Consider the following 17,493-nt stretch of genomic DNA (forward strand, 5'->3'; position numbering starts at 1 on the left):
CTGCGAGGGGCACAGACTGGTTCTTCCCGTGGGCCATCAGCGGTGGAAAGACGAAGCCCTCCCGTGCCTCAGCTGGGTTAGGCTTGAAAATGTTTCCAAAGGGTAATATGGAAAATCCTGTTGCCGGAGCAGCCGCAACAAAATTCTGCCCGTGGGACAGCTCCAAGGCAGATTTATAGCTCCGTGCAACGGGAGCTGGCTCATCCCCTCAGTTTAGACCGAGCACCTAGCAACCGGGCCTTGCATTGACTGCTTCAATAAAAACCCCAAACATACAAAAAACCCACACCAAGAGCCCTGCATCTCTGCAGAAAGCTCCAGCTGACAGCTATGAAGAGGCAGAAGAGCCAGGCCCTCTCCCCCAAATCACAGAACACCTCAGAAGCCATGAGACAAAAGCCCATGGATGTTTTTTTTCCCGTCCCTCAAGCCCTGACTAGCCCTGCTCCCACTCAAGAGCGAGGCCTGGGACAGCAGCTGGTGTTAATCCCTGTAAACCCTGGATCCCTCACAGGATGCCACCCAGGAGGTGCCCAAAAGCAGAGAGAAGAGCCACAACAAGGGATGACACCTCTCCCGGGCACAAGGGCCGCACACTGGCCTCTTCTCCCCACTCGGGTAGCCCCAACACAGGGGGCTGCAGGCAGCCCCTCAACCGGCCCCGAGCTCTGGTGCTCCCCCCGCAGACAGGTCCCAGTCCCCCCAGCAAGCCCAGAGGGCTCAGGGCCTCCCTCAGACGCACAGACACGACCCTCAGCGGCGCTGCGGCCCCTCACAGAGCCCGGCTCGACCCTGGCGCCACACCCACGGCCCCAGCCCGCCCCGCCCGCCCGCCCGCCCGCCGCTCTGAGGCGGCCGGGCTTCAGCCGGGCCTTTTATACCCGCCCCGCCAGCCTCGCGCCCCCGTCACGTGGTCCCTCCCCGCCCCCGCGTCATCGCCGCGTGCGGCAGCATGGCGGCAGCGGCTGTGGCGGCGGGGGTGGCGCCGGTCCGCGCCCGGTGAGTGCGGGCCCAGGGCCGCCCCGCCCCGCCCCTGCCCCTCCATAACCCCCTGTACGTGCCCGGCCCGGCCATAAGCCCCCGGTACGTGCCCGGCCCCTCCATAACCCCCCGGTACCTGCCCGGCCCCTCCATAACCCCCCGGTATGTGCCCGGCCCCTCCATAACCCCCGATACCTGCCCGGCCCCGCCATAACCCCTCGGTACCTGCCCGGCCCCTTCATAACCCCCCGGTACGTGCCCGGCCCCTCCATAACCCCCCGGTACGTGCCCGGCCCCGCCATAACCCCCCGGTACGTGCCCGGCCCCTCCATAACCCCCCGGTACGTGCCCGGCCCCTCCATAACCCCCCGGTATGTGCCCGGCCCCTCCATAACCCCCCGGTGCCTGCCCGGCCCCTCCATAACCCCCCGGTACCTGCCCGGCCCCTCCATAACCCCCCGGTGCCTGCCCGGCCCCTCCATAACCCCCCGGTATGTGCCCGATACCTCCATAACCCCCCGGTACCTGCCCGGCCCCTCCATAACCCCCCCAGTACCTGTCCGGCCCCTCCATAACCCCCCGCTACGTGCCCGGCCCCTCCATAACCCCCCCAGTACCTGTCCGGCCCCGTGCCCAGCCCCACCACCCCCCCGGCAGCCCCCCCTCCCCGCAGGCAGCCCCCTCTCCCCCATCTCCCCGGGCACCCCGCTCCCCGCTGGGCGCAGGGGTCTCACGGGTGCCGTGTCTCCGCAGGTTCCTGGCCTCCAAGGAGCAGTTCCACGCCTACCTGCGGGCCAGGGGCGAGCCCAGCGGCCAGGCGGGCGGTGGGGGTGAGGAGGAGGAGGAGGTCGAGGAGAAGAAGGAGGAGGTCGGCAGCTGCCAGAGCGAGCCCCCTGCCAAACGGGTGAGGTCGGAGGACCTCGCTCAGGACGGGGAAAGCCGAGAAGATGCTGGAGCAGCGGAGAAGGAGCCCGCGGAGCGGAAGCGGGCCCGGGGGCAGAACAAGAGCAGGCCGTGTATGAAACCCAACCACTACGAGCAGAGCAGGCTGTGCCCGTCGGTCACGCAGGTAGGGTGCGGGGGGCCCTGCTTCGCTGCTGCGGGGAATTTGGGACCCCGGTGGGTTCTTCCTGCTCAAGGGCTGCATTTATTTTTAAGTCTAGGAAAGCACGTTGAAGATAGAGCCGCACCAGGGCAAACTCCCAGCAGGGAGAGCGTAGCAGGGGGCTGTGCTGGCAAAACCACCTTCGTTGGCTGGCTGGGAGAGGGTGAGGCGGGATGAGCTGAGTGGGACGCGAAAAGTGGCAGCTTCCCTGAAGCAGTAGTGCTAAAATGTCCCCTCAAGTGGGTACGTCGCTGCCCTTCTGCGGCACATTCCAGCAGTCTGGGAGCGTTTCTTGGGGTGCCCGACGTCACCCGGGGAGCGATGGGTGCTCAGAGCAGTTCTGGCCCGTCTCTGAGCCGGGGCAGACCCAGGCTCACCTCGCTTGTGCTGGCAGGTGCCGGCCGGGCAGGCAAGTGGAGGGCAGAGGTTTTAACCTCCTCTCTATTTTTTTTAGGGGTGTGCAGAGAAGTGCTATTTCGGTGCACGGTGCCGCTTTCTGCACGATGTTGGCGAGTACATGGCCGCGAAGCCGGCTGACCTGGGGCACAGCTGCGTGCTCTTCGAAACCTTTGGCAAGTGCATTTACGGCGTCACCTGCCGCTTTGCCCAGGCCCACCTCGGGGATGGCTACCAGAACATCGTCAACACGGACTTGGCTAAGCAGTGGGAAGGGAAGTCGCTGGTGAGGAACAACCTCTCCAAGGACCTCCAGCACCAGCTGCGCAAGAGGAAGTTTATCTTCAAGAAGGCTGACGAGTACCTCCGTGGTCTAGCCAAGCCCCACGGCAACGGTGGGAAGGGAGGCAATGCCACGGGGCGCTCCATAGAGGAGCAAGAGGTGTCCAACTGCAGAACACACCAGGAGGCTCTGGGAGACAGCTCTGAATGTCCTGTGCTACCAGAGCAGGGAGAAGATCCTAAACCAGACGCCTTGCAGAATCCCAGCCCCACAGGTGGCGAGGAGGCTTCCTCCGTCAAAACAGCGGGCCCAGTGACAGATGAAGACATGATAAAGCTGCGGTCATGTGAGAAGAGGAAGGTGAGAGCTTGGTCGAGGGTTACCGTCTCTCGTGTACCTGTCAAGGGGTTAAGATTGTGCTTGGGAAGACAGAAGAGACCTCTCAGCTGGGTGAGAGGCAGGCAGAGGACAGAGCTGCCTGGCGACCACGTTACTGTCATGAAGGGAAGGATGCAGGAAGGTGAGCTCTTGGGGCCATGGTGTTGACTGTGGAGGGGTGAGAACCAAGAGAAGCTGCGGCCCCGTGCACGTGAAGGAGGGTAGGGGCTGAGCTGTCGGTGAGGGTGGATCTGCAAGGAGAGCCGAGGCTGGGGCTGTTGGTTTGTGTGTACTGCACGGTGCTCTCCTGGGGCGAGAGCATTGCCTCCTTCCTCTCCTCCTCGTCACCTCCATCCTTGCATCCATTAGCCAGTCTTGCATCCCTCTATATCTGTAACTGCTTTGAGTTTTCTCCAAGCTAAGCAGTGAAAACAAATTGAGCAGTTCAAGTCTCTGGTTCTTTTATCCAAACAATATGTTCTCAGGGAATAGTTAAGGTTCTTGAACAAAACCAGTGATTTTCTGGGTTTCCCACTGAGTTTTACCCGAGGCAAATGATAAAATTCCTAACTGGAATATCTTCCTCTTTAACCACTGCTGGTTCAGCTCTGCTAACATGCTTCTCCATCCTTGTTGTTTTCCAGCTGGAAATCCAAGGAAAGCTCTACTTGGCTCCACTGACCACGGTAGGTAGATAATTCTCTCCTTTTGTCAAAATTTGCCATTGCCAGATTTGGAACAGAGCAAATCTCCTGACAAACCATCTCTCTGCTGTCTCTTTCAGTGCGGTAACCTCCCTTTCCGAAGGATATGCAAGCGCTTCGGGGCAGACGTCACCTGTGGAGAGATGGCTGTGTGCACAAACCTGCTTCAGGGCCAGTCCTCCGAGTGGGCTCTCCTCAAACGGCATCACACCGAAGATATTTTTGGGGTGCAGGTGAGTGCTATCATCTTGATAACCAAACAAATGATAACTCACTTCTGAGGAGAAAAGCTGCTGCTTGAACTTACGCAACCTGTCCCCCCTTGGTAGCTGGAGGGAGCATTTCCAGACACGATGACCAAATGTGCAGAGCTCCTGAACCAGACAATTGAAGTGGACTTTGTAGACATCAATGTCGGGTGTCCCATTGACCTGGTCTACAAGAAGGTACGAAGACGTTCTGCAGCGCGTTTTGCTTCCTTCAATAGATGCTTGTCTTTTGCCTCATCCCCTGCTACCTGATCTGCTCCTGCCAGTCTGATCCAGAGCTCCCAGTTCATTTGTGGGCGCTAGACTTCAGCGAGAAGGCAAATAAGCTGTTCAAAGAGCAGGGAATGGTTAGCTGTCTCTGCCTGGCAGCAGGCAGAAGTTGGGAGGGAAAAGGGCTGTGGGGTTTTTTTTGTTGAAGAGTCCCAGGTTGTTTCTCCAAGTCTTGAGATGCTCCAAGTCTTACCTGCATCCCCTGAGTAGAGGGCTGCTGTTGAGCAGCTCCACGGAGGCTCTTCACTATGCAAGGAAGCAGAAAGTCTTGACTGCCACCTTTTGTCCCCCAGGGAGGAGGCTGTGCTCTGATGACTCGGTCCAACAAGTTTGAACAGATCGTCCGAGGGATGAACTCGGTGAGTCAGAGCACCCGCCAGCAGCGGGAGATGAGCTGATGGAGCCGGCTCCTGCCTCAGCCTGGCCTCACTCTCCCATTTCTGCAGGTGCTGGACGTCCCACTGACTGTGAAGATACGGACGGGAGTGCAAGAAAAGATTAATGTGGCTCATAAAATAATCCCCAAGATCCGGGAGTGGGGAGCATCCATGGTCACGGTACAGGGATACTTGCTGTGGTGTGAGATTGCTGGCTGGTGTCTGAGGAACTCTGCTTGCATGTCAGCCTAGAGCACGATGTGGGGGTGACCTTACCCTTCTCTGCAGCTGGGCAGCTCTTTCAAACACCTTTGACCAGCTGCGTACTACCTTTTAGTGTTTTCTGCTAATAACAGAGAAAAATTCAGATGCAGAGAGCATTTTCCTAGGTGCTCCTGAGCCTTGTATCCATTACAAAGGGAGATGGTTCCTGCGGTGCTCTGAAACAGAGGTTTCAGCCAAGTAAGCCTCATTATAGCGGGGCTGGGGAAGCGATGGGACCATCTCATTTGCATGGGGATGAGTAGTTCCTGCCTACAGTGAATATTCTCCTTCGCTGTGAACAGTCACTTCTTGCTCTGGCTCGCAAATAGCCGAACCATCACTCAGAAAGCATCCAGCCCTTTCTCAGCTCCGCTAACCATTTCCGCAGCCTGGTCTGTTAGCACCTGGCTGGGCTGTAGATCCAGAGGGATCCTTTACCCCAGCCTGGTGTCGTTGCCTTTGCTGAAGCACCTTCCTCCAGCCTTCCCGTTCTACCCTGCCTCCTCTGGTGCATTCGGTGAGGTCTCACTGCGATTTTCTTCCCCAGCTTCACGGCCGATCCAGAGAACAGCGGTACACGAGGGGTGCTGACTGGGACTACATAGCAGAATGTGCTAAAATAGCAAGCCCCATGCCTCTTTTTGGTAGGTGTTTTGGTTGTTTTGTCATATGGACTGAAAGTACCGCACGTTTGATTTGAAATATCTTTAAAAAAGAAAAAAAAAGGCTCCCAAGGACATTCAGCCTGGGGGAAAGGTTAGGGTATCCCTCGTGCTGCTGGTGACTCGACGGAGTGAGTTACCAGCAGCTCTTGTGCAGCCCAGATTTGCCCGTGTGCTTGGGGCCAGGCGTGACGAGCACTGAGCAGAGTAGGAGGGGAAGGGACAGGCAGGACACAAAAGACTTCGTTTTCAGCAGGTGCTTTCTCCCTTGGGCACCATGGCACAGACAGTCCCAGCTAAACCTTCAGAGTAGGAGTTGGGAGTGGAGAAGAAGAGAGAAGGCTCTCCTTTTCCTTGTAAGGGGAACATTAATCAGAAGCATCCCTGGGAATCTCCAAACAGGAGCCCCAGAGCCTCTTTGGACAATCTGGCTCTTAGACCCTCTGTCCATTTTGAATTTTATCCCATGCCTGGATTAACTCATTTTGACTTGCCCTCATGTATCACTTTGACCTCTGGCTTCTGCCTTCCTTCTGGACAGGAAACGGTGATATTTTGTCTTACGAAGATGCTAATCGAGCCATGCAGATGGGCGTTTCGGGAATTATGATTGCAAGGCAAGTGCCTGTGTTTCCCCTTTGCTTCTGAGCTCTATTGGTGCAAGAGTAAAAAAGGAATTAAAAAAGACCTAAACAAACTGAAAACACGAGAAGTTTCCTCTTGGTGAAACTACTCTTTGAAACTTGGTAAAATCAGTTTGCATCCGTGGGAACTTACTGCAGCTTCCTGTTGAAATTGAAAAAAAAAATTAAAGCAGCATTGGCTGGCAAGTTAGTGCTGTGAAGTCTCTTAAATTAGTTGGCATCTTCAGAAGCATCAGTCATGGGAATAACAATGCACCTTTTTTTGGGCTACAGAGGGGCACTCATCAAACCGTGGCTTTTCACTGAAATTAAGGAACAGAGACACTGGGATATCTCCTCCAGCGAGAGATTTGATATCCTCAAAGACTTCACCAACTATGGCCTTGAGCACTGGGGGTCAGATACTCAGGGAGTGGAGAAGACCAGGAAGTTCCTGCTGGAATGGCTCTCGTTCCTGTGCAGGTAATTCTCCCCAGCTGAGAGGAACGCAGCAAGCCTGTACCACGCGAACAATGCGCACACTGCCGTTACATTTCATTGCAGGTATATTCCAGTTGGCTTATTAGAACACCTACCTCAGAAAATTAACGAGCGGCCGCCTTACTACATGGGGAGAGACTATCTGGAGACGCTGATGGCAAGCCAAAATGTAGACGATTGGATTAAAATAAGGTAATAAAGCATTGAATTTCATTTAAATTGTTAGGAAGGGACATCGCAGAGCCCCACAAAGTCACTGTGCCTGCATACATCCTCCAAAGAGGGGGTGATGCCTCTTTCCCATCAGTTTAAGATGTTGTAAGAAAGCAGCAAGAGTTAACCAGTGCTTTACTTCGAGGTTTTAACTGAGCTTGAAGAGCTCTCTCAATCCCTGTATCTGCTTCAGCAGGTCATCCAGTACCCGCTGCAAATCTAGAATAGCTGACCTCTCTCATGACACGCTGTTCATCCCAGGACGGTCGTAGGAACCAAGAGGGGAGAGCGCAACGATGGGACGTCTCAGGCTTTCAGCGTCAGATCCCTCCGTGCTCTGCCTGGACGGTCCCACCCTGCCAGGCCCATACAGACACCAAGCAGGAAGGCAGTCCCCATCCCCAAGATAGGAGAGCTGAGCATTTTCCCCATTTTTTGTTATCTGATTTCTGAGTTTATGCAACAAAGTGCAGGAAACTGTTTTTCCCCACATCTACGAGTCCTCAGGCCCTGGCTTGAAATGACTTTGCAAGCTCAAAGCCAGCTAAAATGAGAGCTGGAGCGGCCAGCTGCTATTTCCCATCTCATGGAAACAGAGATTAGCAAAAATAGAGCATGGCTACAGCCTTCTCTGATTTTGCTAATCCTCATCCATTTTGTTAGTACTGGGAACAGCTGCCTAAAACCCTGTTACAAGTACATCAAGTTTTGATCAGAATTTTTAAATGCCATTTTTCAAGCGGAACCTGCCCACATTAGGCCGCACAAAGCTTTGTAACCTGTGGTCTTTACATGCCATGTAATAGCCATTTATAGCCGTAAGAACTCAAAATTTTAAAGCAATTTAGTTTTATTCATTAAAGCTCATTTGGAGGAGACGCTAACCAGAAGCAGGGTTCTCTCAGCACACGCTATTTCTGCTTTTGTGCTGTAGATTCAGGCTCTTGCTATGCAGTTCTGTGCCCTGCTGGGATACTCTCTCTGACATGTCTTATGGAAAGTTTTAGTGATGCTGTATTGAACTAGCATCCAGGAAATAAGTTAAACCTCCTTGACTATAAAGAAAATTACTCTGCACTGAAAATACAATGTGTGTTCCAAAGCGTGAAATAGTTGAAGTCTTAAGCTAGGATAAATCTGATCGCAATAGAACTGGCTTACATCATTTTAGGATCTGACCTTAATACTTTTTGGCACTAACAGGGTTTTGGCTCTGCACAAGCACAGCGAGAGGTGGGGAGGAGCTTTTCAGAGGCTCGTGTTGATTTTAGGCATGTCATTGCCAGCGGTGAGGCTGGTGTTCAAGTCACCAAACTTAGGAACCCATTTTGGCATCGACTCTCGGTGACTCCCCAACAAGAAGGACATTGCCCTTATCTGGAGGCTGCGTCCCTCCAGTACTGTGGTTCAGGGTTAAAGCTCAGCACCAGAGGTGGTTTTGTGCAGCAGCCCTGAATTTTTGGGAGCATAACGGCTTGATTTGACACATCTGACTGCAGTCACCATCGCTATAGAGCCACAGGGCCATGCCACAGCCGGGTACCGGTGGCTCTGTTGTACTGAACACAAACCTCTCCTTGTTTTTTTGTTTTGGTTTGGTTTTGTTCTTTTCTTTCACTCTTCCAGTGAGCTGCTTCTGGGACCTGTACCTACCAGCTTCACCTTCCTGCCTAAACACAAGGCAAATTCCTACAGATAGGGCTGCTGAGGCCCTTTCCCCTGGCATCGAGTCAAGAGGAGGCGTTAGGACGGTGTGTGTCGAGGAGCAGGGTTGCTCAGCTGTGCTCTGAAATGAAATAAAGTTTTATGTTTTTAGAAGCGCGGTTGCCTTCACGCCCACAGCATCGGTCCCTGCAACCAGTTACGCAGCAGATGGCCTTGCACAGTCTTGCAGCCAGAGGTGCCTCACTAACAGAGAGCAATCTGTTTAATTAACAGGATACAGGCCAGGAGAGATCTTTGGCCTCCAGTTCACGGCAGGAGTTGTCCCGACTCCCCCACGCCACACACTGTTCACATAGCGGGAACGAGGGGCCTCTGTTCCTACCAGGATGTCCTTGGTAGTGCCAAATCCTCCAAGTATGAGGAGGGGATGTACTAACCCAGTCCCTGGGGTCCTGTAGAGCACAAACAGCCCCAGCGTCTCATCATCGGATGTTGTGCAGAATCCAGTCCTTTTCTGGGAGCACGCAGCGGCGGGTACCGTCTCCTCCTGGATGTCACGCACCCGGGGAAAGCGCAGCCGCCTCCGAGGGGAATCCAGAGCTGCTTGTTTCCCGATGGAGACCAAAAGACCTGACAGCGCTACTTGAGCGAGGGCTGGGGGAAAGCATGCCACCGAGTGACACTGCATGACCTTCCCTTGACACTCCAGGTCCTTTTTCCTATCTCTGCGTCACTCCGGTTGATGCGGCATGCAGAACCACAGGCAACAGTCACAAACTCATCTGCCGTGTGGCACGAGGAGGCTGCGGATGCAGCTTGGTCCCCACACAGCTCGGCTGGATCAACTTGTTCTTTTCCCTCTTGAAAAATACTGTTTAAAGCAAAAAGCATTTGCACCCATAGCCCCCGATAACTACCTGTAAGGGCAGGGGGCACCCCAGCCCCCCTTAACGCTTTCCCTCCCCAGGAGGAGCTGGGAGGCTGTTGGGGCGGGGCGGAACACGGGGAGCCCCCACATTCCCTCCTGGGAGACGCCGGAGAGTCCTTAGCAGCCAACAGCCAGAAGGGACCATGGCGCAGCCACCGCTGCGGCTCCCACTGCGCGGCCCCCGGGCCCCCCGGCTCCTTCAGCCTTTTCTGCTCCCCGAAACCTTCTACCCCCAAGGTAGGGACCGACCCCGACCCCTGCAGCCCGGGGACGCTCTTGGGGCAAGGAGCGGAGGTGACCGCCGGCCATGGCTCCTCTCTCTCTTTCAGGCTCCCCCAACCTGTGCCCACTGCCCGGGCAGGAGCAGCCCTTCCCCGCAGGCTGGGCACCCCCGGTGAGGGGGGCACCGCTGGCACCCCAGGCACCCCCAGCAGGTATGGCACCCTGTCTGCTCTGGCACCCCGACCCCCGGGCACTCCCAGCATCCCCACCACCCCTGTGTCCCCACCAGTTTTGGCATGGGGGTTCAGCAAGCCCGGGCGAACGTCCCTGCCCTCGCCTGGGTGATGCACGCTCAGTAAATCCAATTTCCAGAGAATTTCCCCAATACCTGGGGCCACCTCTCCTAGGAGCGAGTCTCCTCGCCGAGCTGTCCCGCTGGCACAGCAGCTCACCCCGCGGGGAGCGCCCCGGCCACAAGCTCCCCATGTGCCTGGCGCAGAGCCGGGGGCTGTTGGTGATGGGGGCTGGCTCGGTGGGTGCCCCTGGAGGGTCCCCCCCCACCACCCTCGCAGGGCTGCAGCGGCTGCTGCTTCAACCCCCGGGTCTTCCACATCGAGTGGACGAGCACCACCCTGCCACCACCGGCCACCGCCACGCTCGGCCAAGGCGCCGCTTCTTTGCTGGGTGCTGCCTGGTGGGGCTTCGGGACCCCTCTGGGCGGCCCTTGGGGCCCCCCAGGGCCCGACGCAACACCTCCTGCCCTACAATCATCAGGGGAGACCGATGGCCCCAGCGCCCACGGTGTTGCTGATGTCCGTCCCCGGCCACCAGGACATCGAGGGGCAGTTGGCATGGATCAACATCTCCAGCACGGCCACCCCCGGGCACCAACATCCCCCCGGGCAGCGACGCCCCCCCAGCCCCTGTGCTGCCCCCCACAGCCAAGGCCCTGGGGACCCGGCAGGTGACCTTCTGTGTCCGAGGAGGTGCCTCTGGAAGAGGCCCTCAGGCTCTTTGGTTGCTCCCTGGACACGGTGGGGGTCAGCCAGGACAGTCCCGGCAGCGGCCCCGTGCCTGGGGACTCCGGTGGCACCGGTGCACCCATCCCCCACTGCGACTTCACCTCGCTCTCGCTGCCGGAGGAGCTGCTCACCCCCGACTACAGCGTCCCCAAGACCATCAACACCATCCCGAGCCTAGAAGAATTCACCTCGAATTGCACCTCGAATCCTGTGTTCAGTTCTGGGCCCCTCACCACAAGAAGGACATGGAGGTGCTGGAGCGTGTCCAGAGGAGGGCAACGAAGCTGGTGGAGGGCCTGGAGCCCAAGTCTGATGGGGAGCGGCTGAGGGAACTGGGGGTGTTCAGCCTGGAGAAGAGGAGGCTGAGGGGAGACCTCATCGCTCTACAACTCCCTGAAAGGAGGGTGTAGCAAGGTGGGGGTCGGTCTCTTCTCCCAAGGAACAGCAGTAGGACGAGAGGAAATGGCCTCAAGTTGCACCAAGGGAGGTTTAGATTGGACATTAGGAGAAATTTCTTTACTGAAAGAGTGGTCAGGCCTTGGAACAGGCTGCCCAGGGACGTGGTGGAGTCCCCATCCCTGGAGGTATCTAAAAGCCGTGTAGATGAGGCCCTTAGGGACATGGTTTGGTGGGCATGATGTGTTGGGTTGAGGGTTGGACTCGATGATCTTAGAGGTCTTTTCCAACCTTAATGATTCTAAGGGCATGGGGATGGAGCCCCAGGAGCCATGGGGGGGACCCGCCACCGTCCCAGCCTGCCATGGCGGAACAGCGGGGGAAGAGGCAGAAGAGCACCTTGTCAGGGCCACCCGGCGAGCGCAGGGCAGCATCGGGGGGGGATCAGACCCGACACAGGGATGAGATGGAGGTGGGGGAAGTGCGGGAGGAGGGGTGGTGTATTTTGGGGGGAGGGGAGGGTTAGAGTAGCTTTGCTGGGACCTTTGCTCTTGTTCTTTTTCAACTAAAAGCTGTTTCTCAGAACCGCTCCGTGCCCGTGTGGGAGGGAGCGCAGGGGGCACCGGGAAATGGCACCTAAGGGGTGCCAAAGCCCCGCTGAGCCCCAAATCGGAGCTGGCGAGCGCCGAAGGGCACCGAGCCACCCCCAGGGCTGAGTCACCGCCAGCAGGGCAGGCAATGGAGGAGGGGACTCCCCTGTCCCCTTCCCCGGGGGAAGCAGCCCTTTGGCGGGGGAGCCAGGACAGACGGGTCCCTGCAGGACTCACGGACACGGCCCCACGCAGAAAGCAGCACCGAGCCCCTGGGACAAGGGCAGATGGACCCACACAGACAGCAAGGGCTGCAACGCCTTCGTCCTGAACACAAGCAGCGGCCCCTCCAGCGGGGACAGGGCTCCGTGCAAAGCCCTTCAGAGCCTCAAGACAATCGCGCCCTTCCTCGGGTCCCACCGCGCTCGGCTCCAGAGCCCGGCTTTGCCTCACTGCCGCAGCAAAAGAACCCCAAATCACCCCAAGAACGGCAAGGGAAGGAGCTGCAGCCCAGGCAGGGACCCTCTCCCCTTGTCTGGGTGCACCCTGGGCAGCTGCAAGACCAGGAAGGGGGAAAAAATAATAATAGAAAACGACTGCACCTGCCAGAAAGTGCCTGGAAACTTCATCTCTCTTTATTGCCCATTTCCCATTGGAGCTCCACAACTGGGGCCAACGCAGCCAACGGCACCGTCGGGAAGCGGCCTCACCTTTCCGCATCGGGCTCGCAGGAGGTGCGGGGTGAGGTCCCCGTCAGGACAGTCCCCCAGCACCGGGGGTCGGCGGGGATCAGCCCCTTCCTTAGGGCAGTCCCAGTGACGCCGCTGGGGCGGTGGGAGCCGTTCTGGACCCCGGGCAGGCGCAGTCCCGTTGCCGTCGGCACGGCGCAGCTCCCGGTGCCGCTGCTGCTCAGCGTCTCGCCTTGCACGCTGACCGCCCCGAGCATCGTCCTTGCCCCAAACCTCCTGTCCCCTGGAGCAGCTGCACCGCCGCCACCCGCAGCTCGCGGGGGCCGCAGAGTTATTCTGCTCGAGAGAAGGAGGAAAAAGAAAAAAAAAAGAAAAAAAAAAAAAGAAAAAATCCCCAAACCCAAAGGTAAAGGAGCCTCAGTGCCGGAGGACGAGCTCTCCTCTCCTGATGCTGCTGCAGAAGCCCTTGGTGCCATCGGGGCCGTGGGGCAGGCGGAGCACCCCGTCCCGCAGACCGAGGGGCTCGGTCACCCGCTTCGCTGTCAGGGGATCGCCAGGAGGAGGTTTGGCGTCCGGAGAGGGGCTGCTGCGCCAGGGCACCCAGACACCCGCCCCGCTCCCCCAGCCGCAGCCGCGGGGGCTCGCGGTGCTGCAGCAGCGGCCATAGCAGCTGCCGCTGCCCAGGCCTGTCCCGAGCGGAGGGAAGACTCTGCTGGTGAGGAGCGACCCGGTGAAGGCGTTGCCGAAGTCGTCGGGCTTGAAGTCGCTGCCGGGCCAGGCGGGTGCCGAGGGGTCCTTGTTCAGGAGGAGGGGGGGTGACGCCGGGGCACCATCTGACTCCAGAGGGCTGCAGAGCAGGGAGTCCCCAGGGCCGTAGGGGAAGGTCGCGGCTGCCGCCTGCTCCTTCCAACCCAGCTGGTCCACCAGCTCCTCCGCCACCTCCTTCTCAGCCCCGGGTTTCTTCTTGGGGCCCTTCCCGCACAGCCGGACCACCCTGATGCTTTCGCCGCCCGGGTGGCTTTGGCGGCCGAGGTCCTCGAAGGCCCTGCGGGCGCTCTCCAGGCTCTCGTACTCCACCAGCGCGCAGCACTTGCTCAGCAGCTCGGGGAAGCGCGACGTGTATTTCCGTACATCCGAGGGCAGCTTGCGGCCCGGCCGCAGGATGCGGATGGAGGCGATGGCGCCGAAGGGGCTGAAGGTCCTCGTGATGGTCTCAAGGAAGTTCTTCTGGAGCGGTGGCAGCATGTCCTGCGCCTGGGGCAGCAGCTGCCAGGCCAGCAGCAGTTTGCTGGGGGGGATGCTCAGCAGGGACTGGGGGACAGGGACCCGCCGCCTCACTTTGGTGCCCTCCTCGTTCACCTCCAGCAACTCCGAGAACCGCAGGGCATAGAGCGTGAGCCGCCAGTCACGCGTCAGGTATTTCACCTGCGGGACAGAGGGGGCCACGGCGTCCCCGTGAGTCTCTCCAGGCAGGGACCACCCTAAACCCGTCATCCAGGCTGCAACCCGATCAACCCAAAGTCATGGCAAGGCAATATACCCCTTTCACGGGAGCATCTTCGGGGTTTGCAGAAGGTCCCCAGTGCCCTCTGGACTGTAGCAACAAGCTACAGCTTCCCTGTACGTCACACCACCAGCGCTTCCCGCAGGTTTTTGGTTAAGGGATGATCTCTCCCAGAGCAGCCTGGGGGGGACCATGGGCAGAAGAGGTGAATCCAGCCCTGGGGGTGGTTTGAGGACTCTTCACCGCTTCCCCAGCCACCCTCCCTGGTTGGAGAACGGCTGCAGCACATTGAAGGTCAAGAGCAGAGCCCAGTTCTGCACCACCAGCGCTTCGCCAGGACACAGACAGCCTGAGCAAAGCCTGGACCTCCCAGTACACCCCACTGGAGACAGCCAGAGAACACCCAGACGCACAGACATCCTCCACACGAAGGCCACGTCCCACCCGGCACCATGGGCTGCCTACCTTCTTGAAGGACGTCAGCAGTTTGATGCTGACAAAGCCCATCTTGTTCTTCTGGACATGTTTCAGGAGGAAAGCATCCTTAGCCAGGTTCTCATCGGAGAGGTAGAACTCCACCTGGGACACGATCCTCCGGACCAGCTGCGGGTCGGGGACGGAGCAATTGCAGTCCAACAGATCAGCCCCCAAAGCATCGCTCACGTCACTGAAGCTCCTGGCAGAGCAGCAGGGACACAGGCGTGAGGTGGTGGCCTTTGGGATGTGCAGCCCTGCCTGGTCTCAGCCGCAACGGTGCGGACAGCAGAGGCACCGGGGAGACCCAGGGCTATCAGCTTTGCCCTGCCTACAGGGGAGCAACGCCAGCCCACACGCTGCGAGCCTCCTGGTGCCGGGAGCACCAGTGCCAGACCATGAAGCTAAACCCATCCCAGGCAAGGGACACGTTCCCTCGGGGACAAACACAAGGCAAGACCAGGGCTCAGCCCCCACGCACGTGCCAGCAGCCACGTACCCGTCGAAGCTCTCGAAGAAGTCTTCCTGGCTGAGCAGGGCGAGCGAGCGGCTCCGCGGTGGGAGGAGATGCAGCGCCGGGAAGGAATTTCGTTGCACGGGCAGAGGGGTGCTGCAGCTGGGCTGGGAACCGAGCCCTAAGGCCACCCCAGAGCTACGTGATGACATCGTCCTTCATCTGGGACATTACATAGGAGAAGGAGAGTGCTGGGACGCTTCCTGACTGCAGCCAGCCCCAGGGCAGAGCCCTGCTCTGGGCTGCAGCCCCCAGCCCCTGCCCAGGGAGGGGGGAGCGGAGGCAGCTCCTTGCTGTGCCCTTACCTGCTTGGCACTGCTGGGAAGGGTGGAAAGTCCTGGCACTACATCCTAGAGACCTGCAGGCAGCAGACCTCAACCCTCCCCACCTCCAAACTAAGGCTCCTAAAAGACAAAGGGAAAAGAAAGGAAAAGAAAGAAGGAAAAAGCCCCTGGGACAAGCAGGCTGCTGGTTTATAAGAGCGGCCACCCAGGAAGGGCCCCAGCGAGACCCACCAGGCTCCAGCTGAAACCTGTCGGCAGGTTAAACGGCCCCAGCTGAGCCCCGGGAGCAGCCCGGCTCCTCCTGCCGGGACTGCCGAGCCAGAGGGGCAGGGGCCGTGGGGAACCGCTGCCATGAGGCATCTCGGTCTGTGCCTCAGTTTCTCTGACTTGCAAAGGGACAGTAACAGTCACATGGAGGTGGAGGGAGGGGTCAGTCCATCTGGGCTCTTGGTGCTACCAGAGTGACAGGCAAAGGTCCTTCTTCCTGCAGAAATACCCCCCACCCCGATGACAGGGAGCAGAAGAGCCCCAAGAATGGGGTGAGGCCCAGGCAGGGCATGGGTCCCCTGGGAGGGGGTGATGCTGTGGGGCAGGACGGCCCATAGCTTCACTGCGAGATGGGGAAGGAGGCCCGGGACGATGCTTGAGCCCCCAGTTGGGCAGCAGCGGGAGGGCAACGTGGCGGTGGGGACGCGGCTGTCAGAGCAGCAGGGGGCTAGGGCAGGCGGGGGCGGCTCTGCCGGGCTGGGGGCGATGCCAGGGCACGGGGGGGCTGCGGAGGTGGCCGAGAACCAGAGCTGATGTCTGGAGAGATCGATCCGGGAAGCCTGACCCAGCTGACCCTCAGCCCATCTGTCCAGGCATGGGGTTTAGCTGATGTTTTGTGCCCCGTGGCCACAAGGACCGGCCAAGGGCTCGTCACACGTCCACCCCGAGCTCCCCAAACAACCCGGCACCGGACGGGCAGCATCTCCCACAGGGGCAGGCCGGTCCCCGGCTGCAGCTCTGCAGGCAGCACTGCAGTGTCCCCTGTCCCAACACCTTGCCCCAGGGCTGCTCCCGATGAATCCCCGGGCTGTGCCGCGCGGTCCAGCTTGGAGCTCATCCTTCCGGGACGAGTCACAGGGACCGGCAATGCCAAACCGCTTCTGGGACGTTGCACTCCCCTGGTTTCCCTGGGGTTGGTGCACTCGGTGTCACCCCCCTGCCACCTCCCCGCTTTCTCTGCTGGTTGGAACTGCGTGGCAGTGCGATGGTGGGTGGAAGAGAAAGTCCTGGGATGAGAGAGGTGGCCAAGAGCCGCCCGGCAGGGGAGCTGGGAACAGCCACGGTCCCTGAAGGGTGGTGGCACTTGGTGGCAGGTGACAACGAGGACACACCCCACCTGTATTTGCAGTGGGAGGCAGACACCAGTCAGGACACTACAGGGCTGCCCCCCCCCCCAGTATTCCCATCTAAGTTGTCTCTCGACTGGAAGTACACACGTTGACGCTGCTGCAAAGCACCCTTTGCCCACGCACGGGCACTGCCTGTCCCTGCAGGCAGCAAGGGGCCGCGCAGGCAGCCCACCTTCCCCGGGCTCCCGTCGCCCGAGCCCGGCAGCTCTCCAGCCTGCCAGCCCAGCCCCGCAGCGACGCTCGCGCCGAAACCTCTGCAGGGATTTGCCCGTCTAGGAAGGGCGATGGAGCCAGCGGCAAGCCAAAGCTGGGCTGCGCGTGTGTTTTAATGGGAGCATCTTGGGCTGTGCTTTGCTCTCCGCTCGCAGCCGGGTATGCTCGGGGTCAGGAGGTGCTGCTCAGCTCCCCAGGGAGCCGGGGGGAAATAACCCCCTTGTTCCAGCCCCGAGACTCAGCATCCGAAGGAAGCGGCTCAGGCTGGTCCAGCCATCCCCGTAAGACTGGGCATAACCCAGAGGGAGAGTGAAGTGAGCAAGAAGGACACAGAGGAAGAGAGGCTGAAGCTAAACCTTCCCCTTCCCGAGGGGTCAGAGCAGGAATGATCTGTCACTTGTCACATCCCTGTCTCACTGCTCCCATCCTCCACAATTAGTCTGGAAGCATAATTAGAAAATGCTTCTTACAGCCCCGTGCTTAGCAGCAGCCTGATCTTTCAGCCTCTTCTCCCCTCCGTGAACTCTGGTGTAATGGGCGTATTACCCCTACAGACCGGTCGCTGTTTC

General features: G+C 59.0%; 2 protein-coding genes across 3 annotated transcripts; one reads left to right on the plus strand and one right to left on the minus strand.

Moving 5' to 3' along the window:
* The first annotated feature begins 934 nt into the window (after positions 1-934).
* DUS3L (dihydrouridine synthase 3 like) lies at positions 935-8,838 on the plus strand. 2 transcript variants are annotated; one of them, XM_075175190.1, is made up of 13 exons: positions 935-1,083; positions 1,735-2,050; positions 2,541-3,125; positions 3,788-3,829; positions 3,928-4,080; positions 4,177-4,293; positions 4,680-4,745; positions 4,833-4,943; positions 5,575-5,671; positions 6,231-6,306; positions 6,607-6,795; positions 6,877-7,005; positions 8,653-8,838. In XM_075175190.1, the coding sequence occupies exons 2-13, from the start codon at positions 2,000-2,002 to the stop codon at positions 8,723-8,725; spliced, it is 1,689 nt and encodes a 562-aa protein (XP_075031291.1). In that variant the 5' UTR covers positions 935-1,083; positions 1,735-1,999; the 3' UTR covers positions 8,726-8,838. The 2 variants fall into 2 exon arrangements, with proteins under 2 accessions (XP_075031291.1, XP_075031292.1); XM_075175191.1 differs by having other exon boundaries at positions 938-999.
* Positions 8,839-12,011: 3,173 nt separating this feature from the next.
* LOC142093841 (la-related protein 6-like) lies at positions 12,012-15,182 on the minus strand. Its single transcript, XM_075175389.1, has 3 exons — positions 15,016-15,182; positions 14,508-14,718; positions 12,012-13,963 (listed from the first exon to the last, which is right to left on the minus strand). Exons 1-3 carry the CDS (start codon positions 15,180-15,182, stop codon positions 12,956-12,958), a joined length of 1,386 nt encoding a protein of 461 aa, XP_075031490.1. The 3' UTR covers positions 12,012-12,955.
* Positions 15,183-17,493: the final 2,311 nt, after the last annotated feature.

Source organism: Calonectris borealis, chromosome 28, assembly GCF_964195595.1.
Source record: "Calonectris borealis chromosome 28, bCalBor7.hap1.2, whole genome shotgun sequence".
NCBI classification, from domain to species: Eukaryota; Metazoa; Chordata; class Aves; order Procellariiformes; family Procellariidae; genus Calonectris; species Calonectris borealis.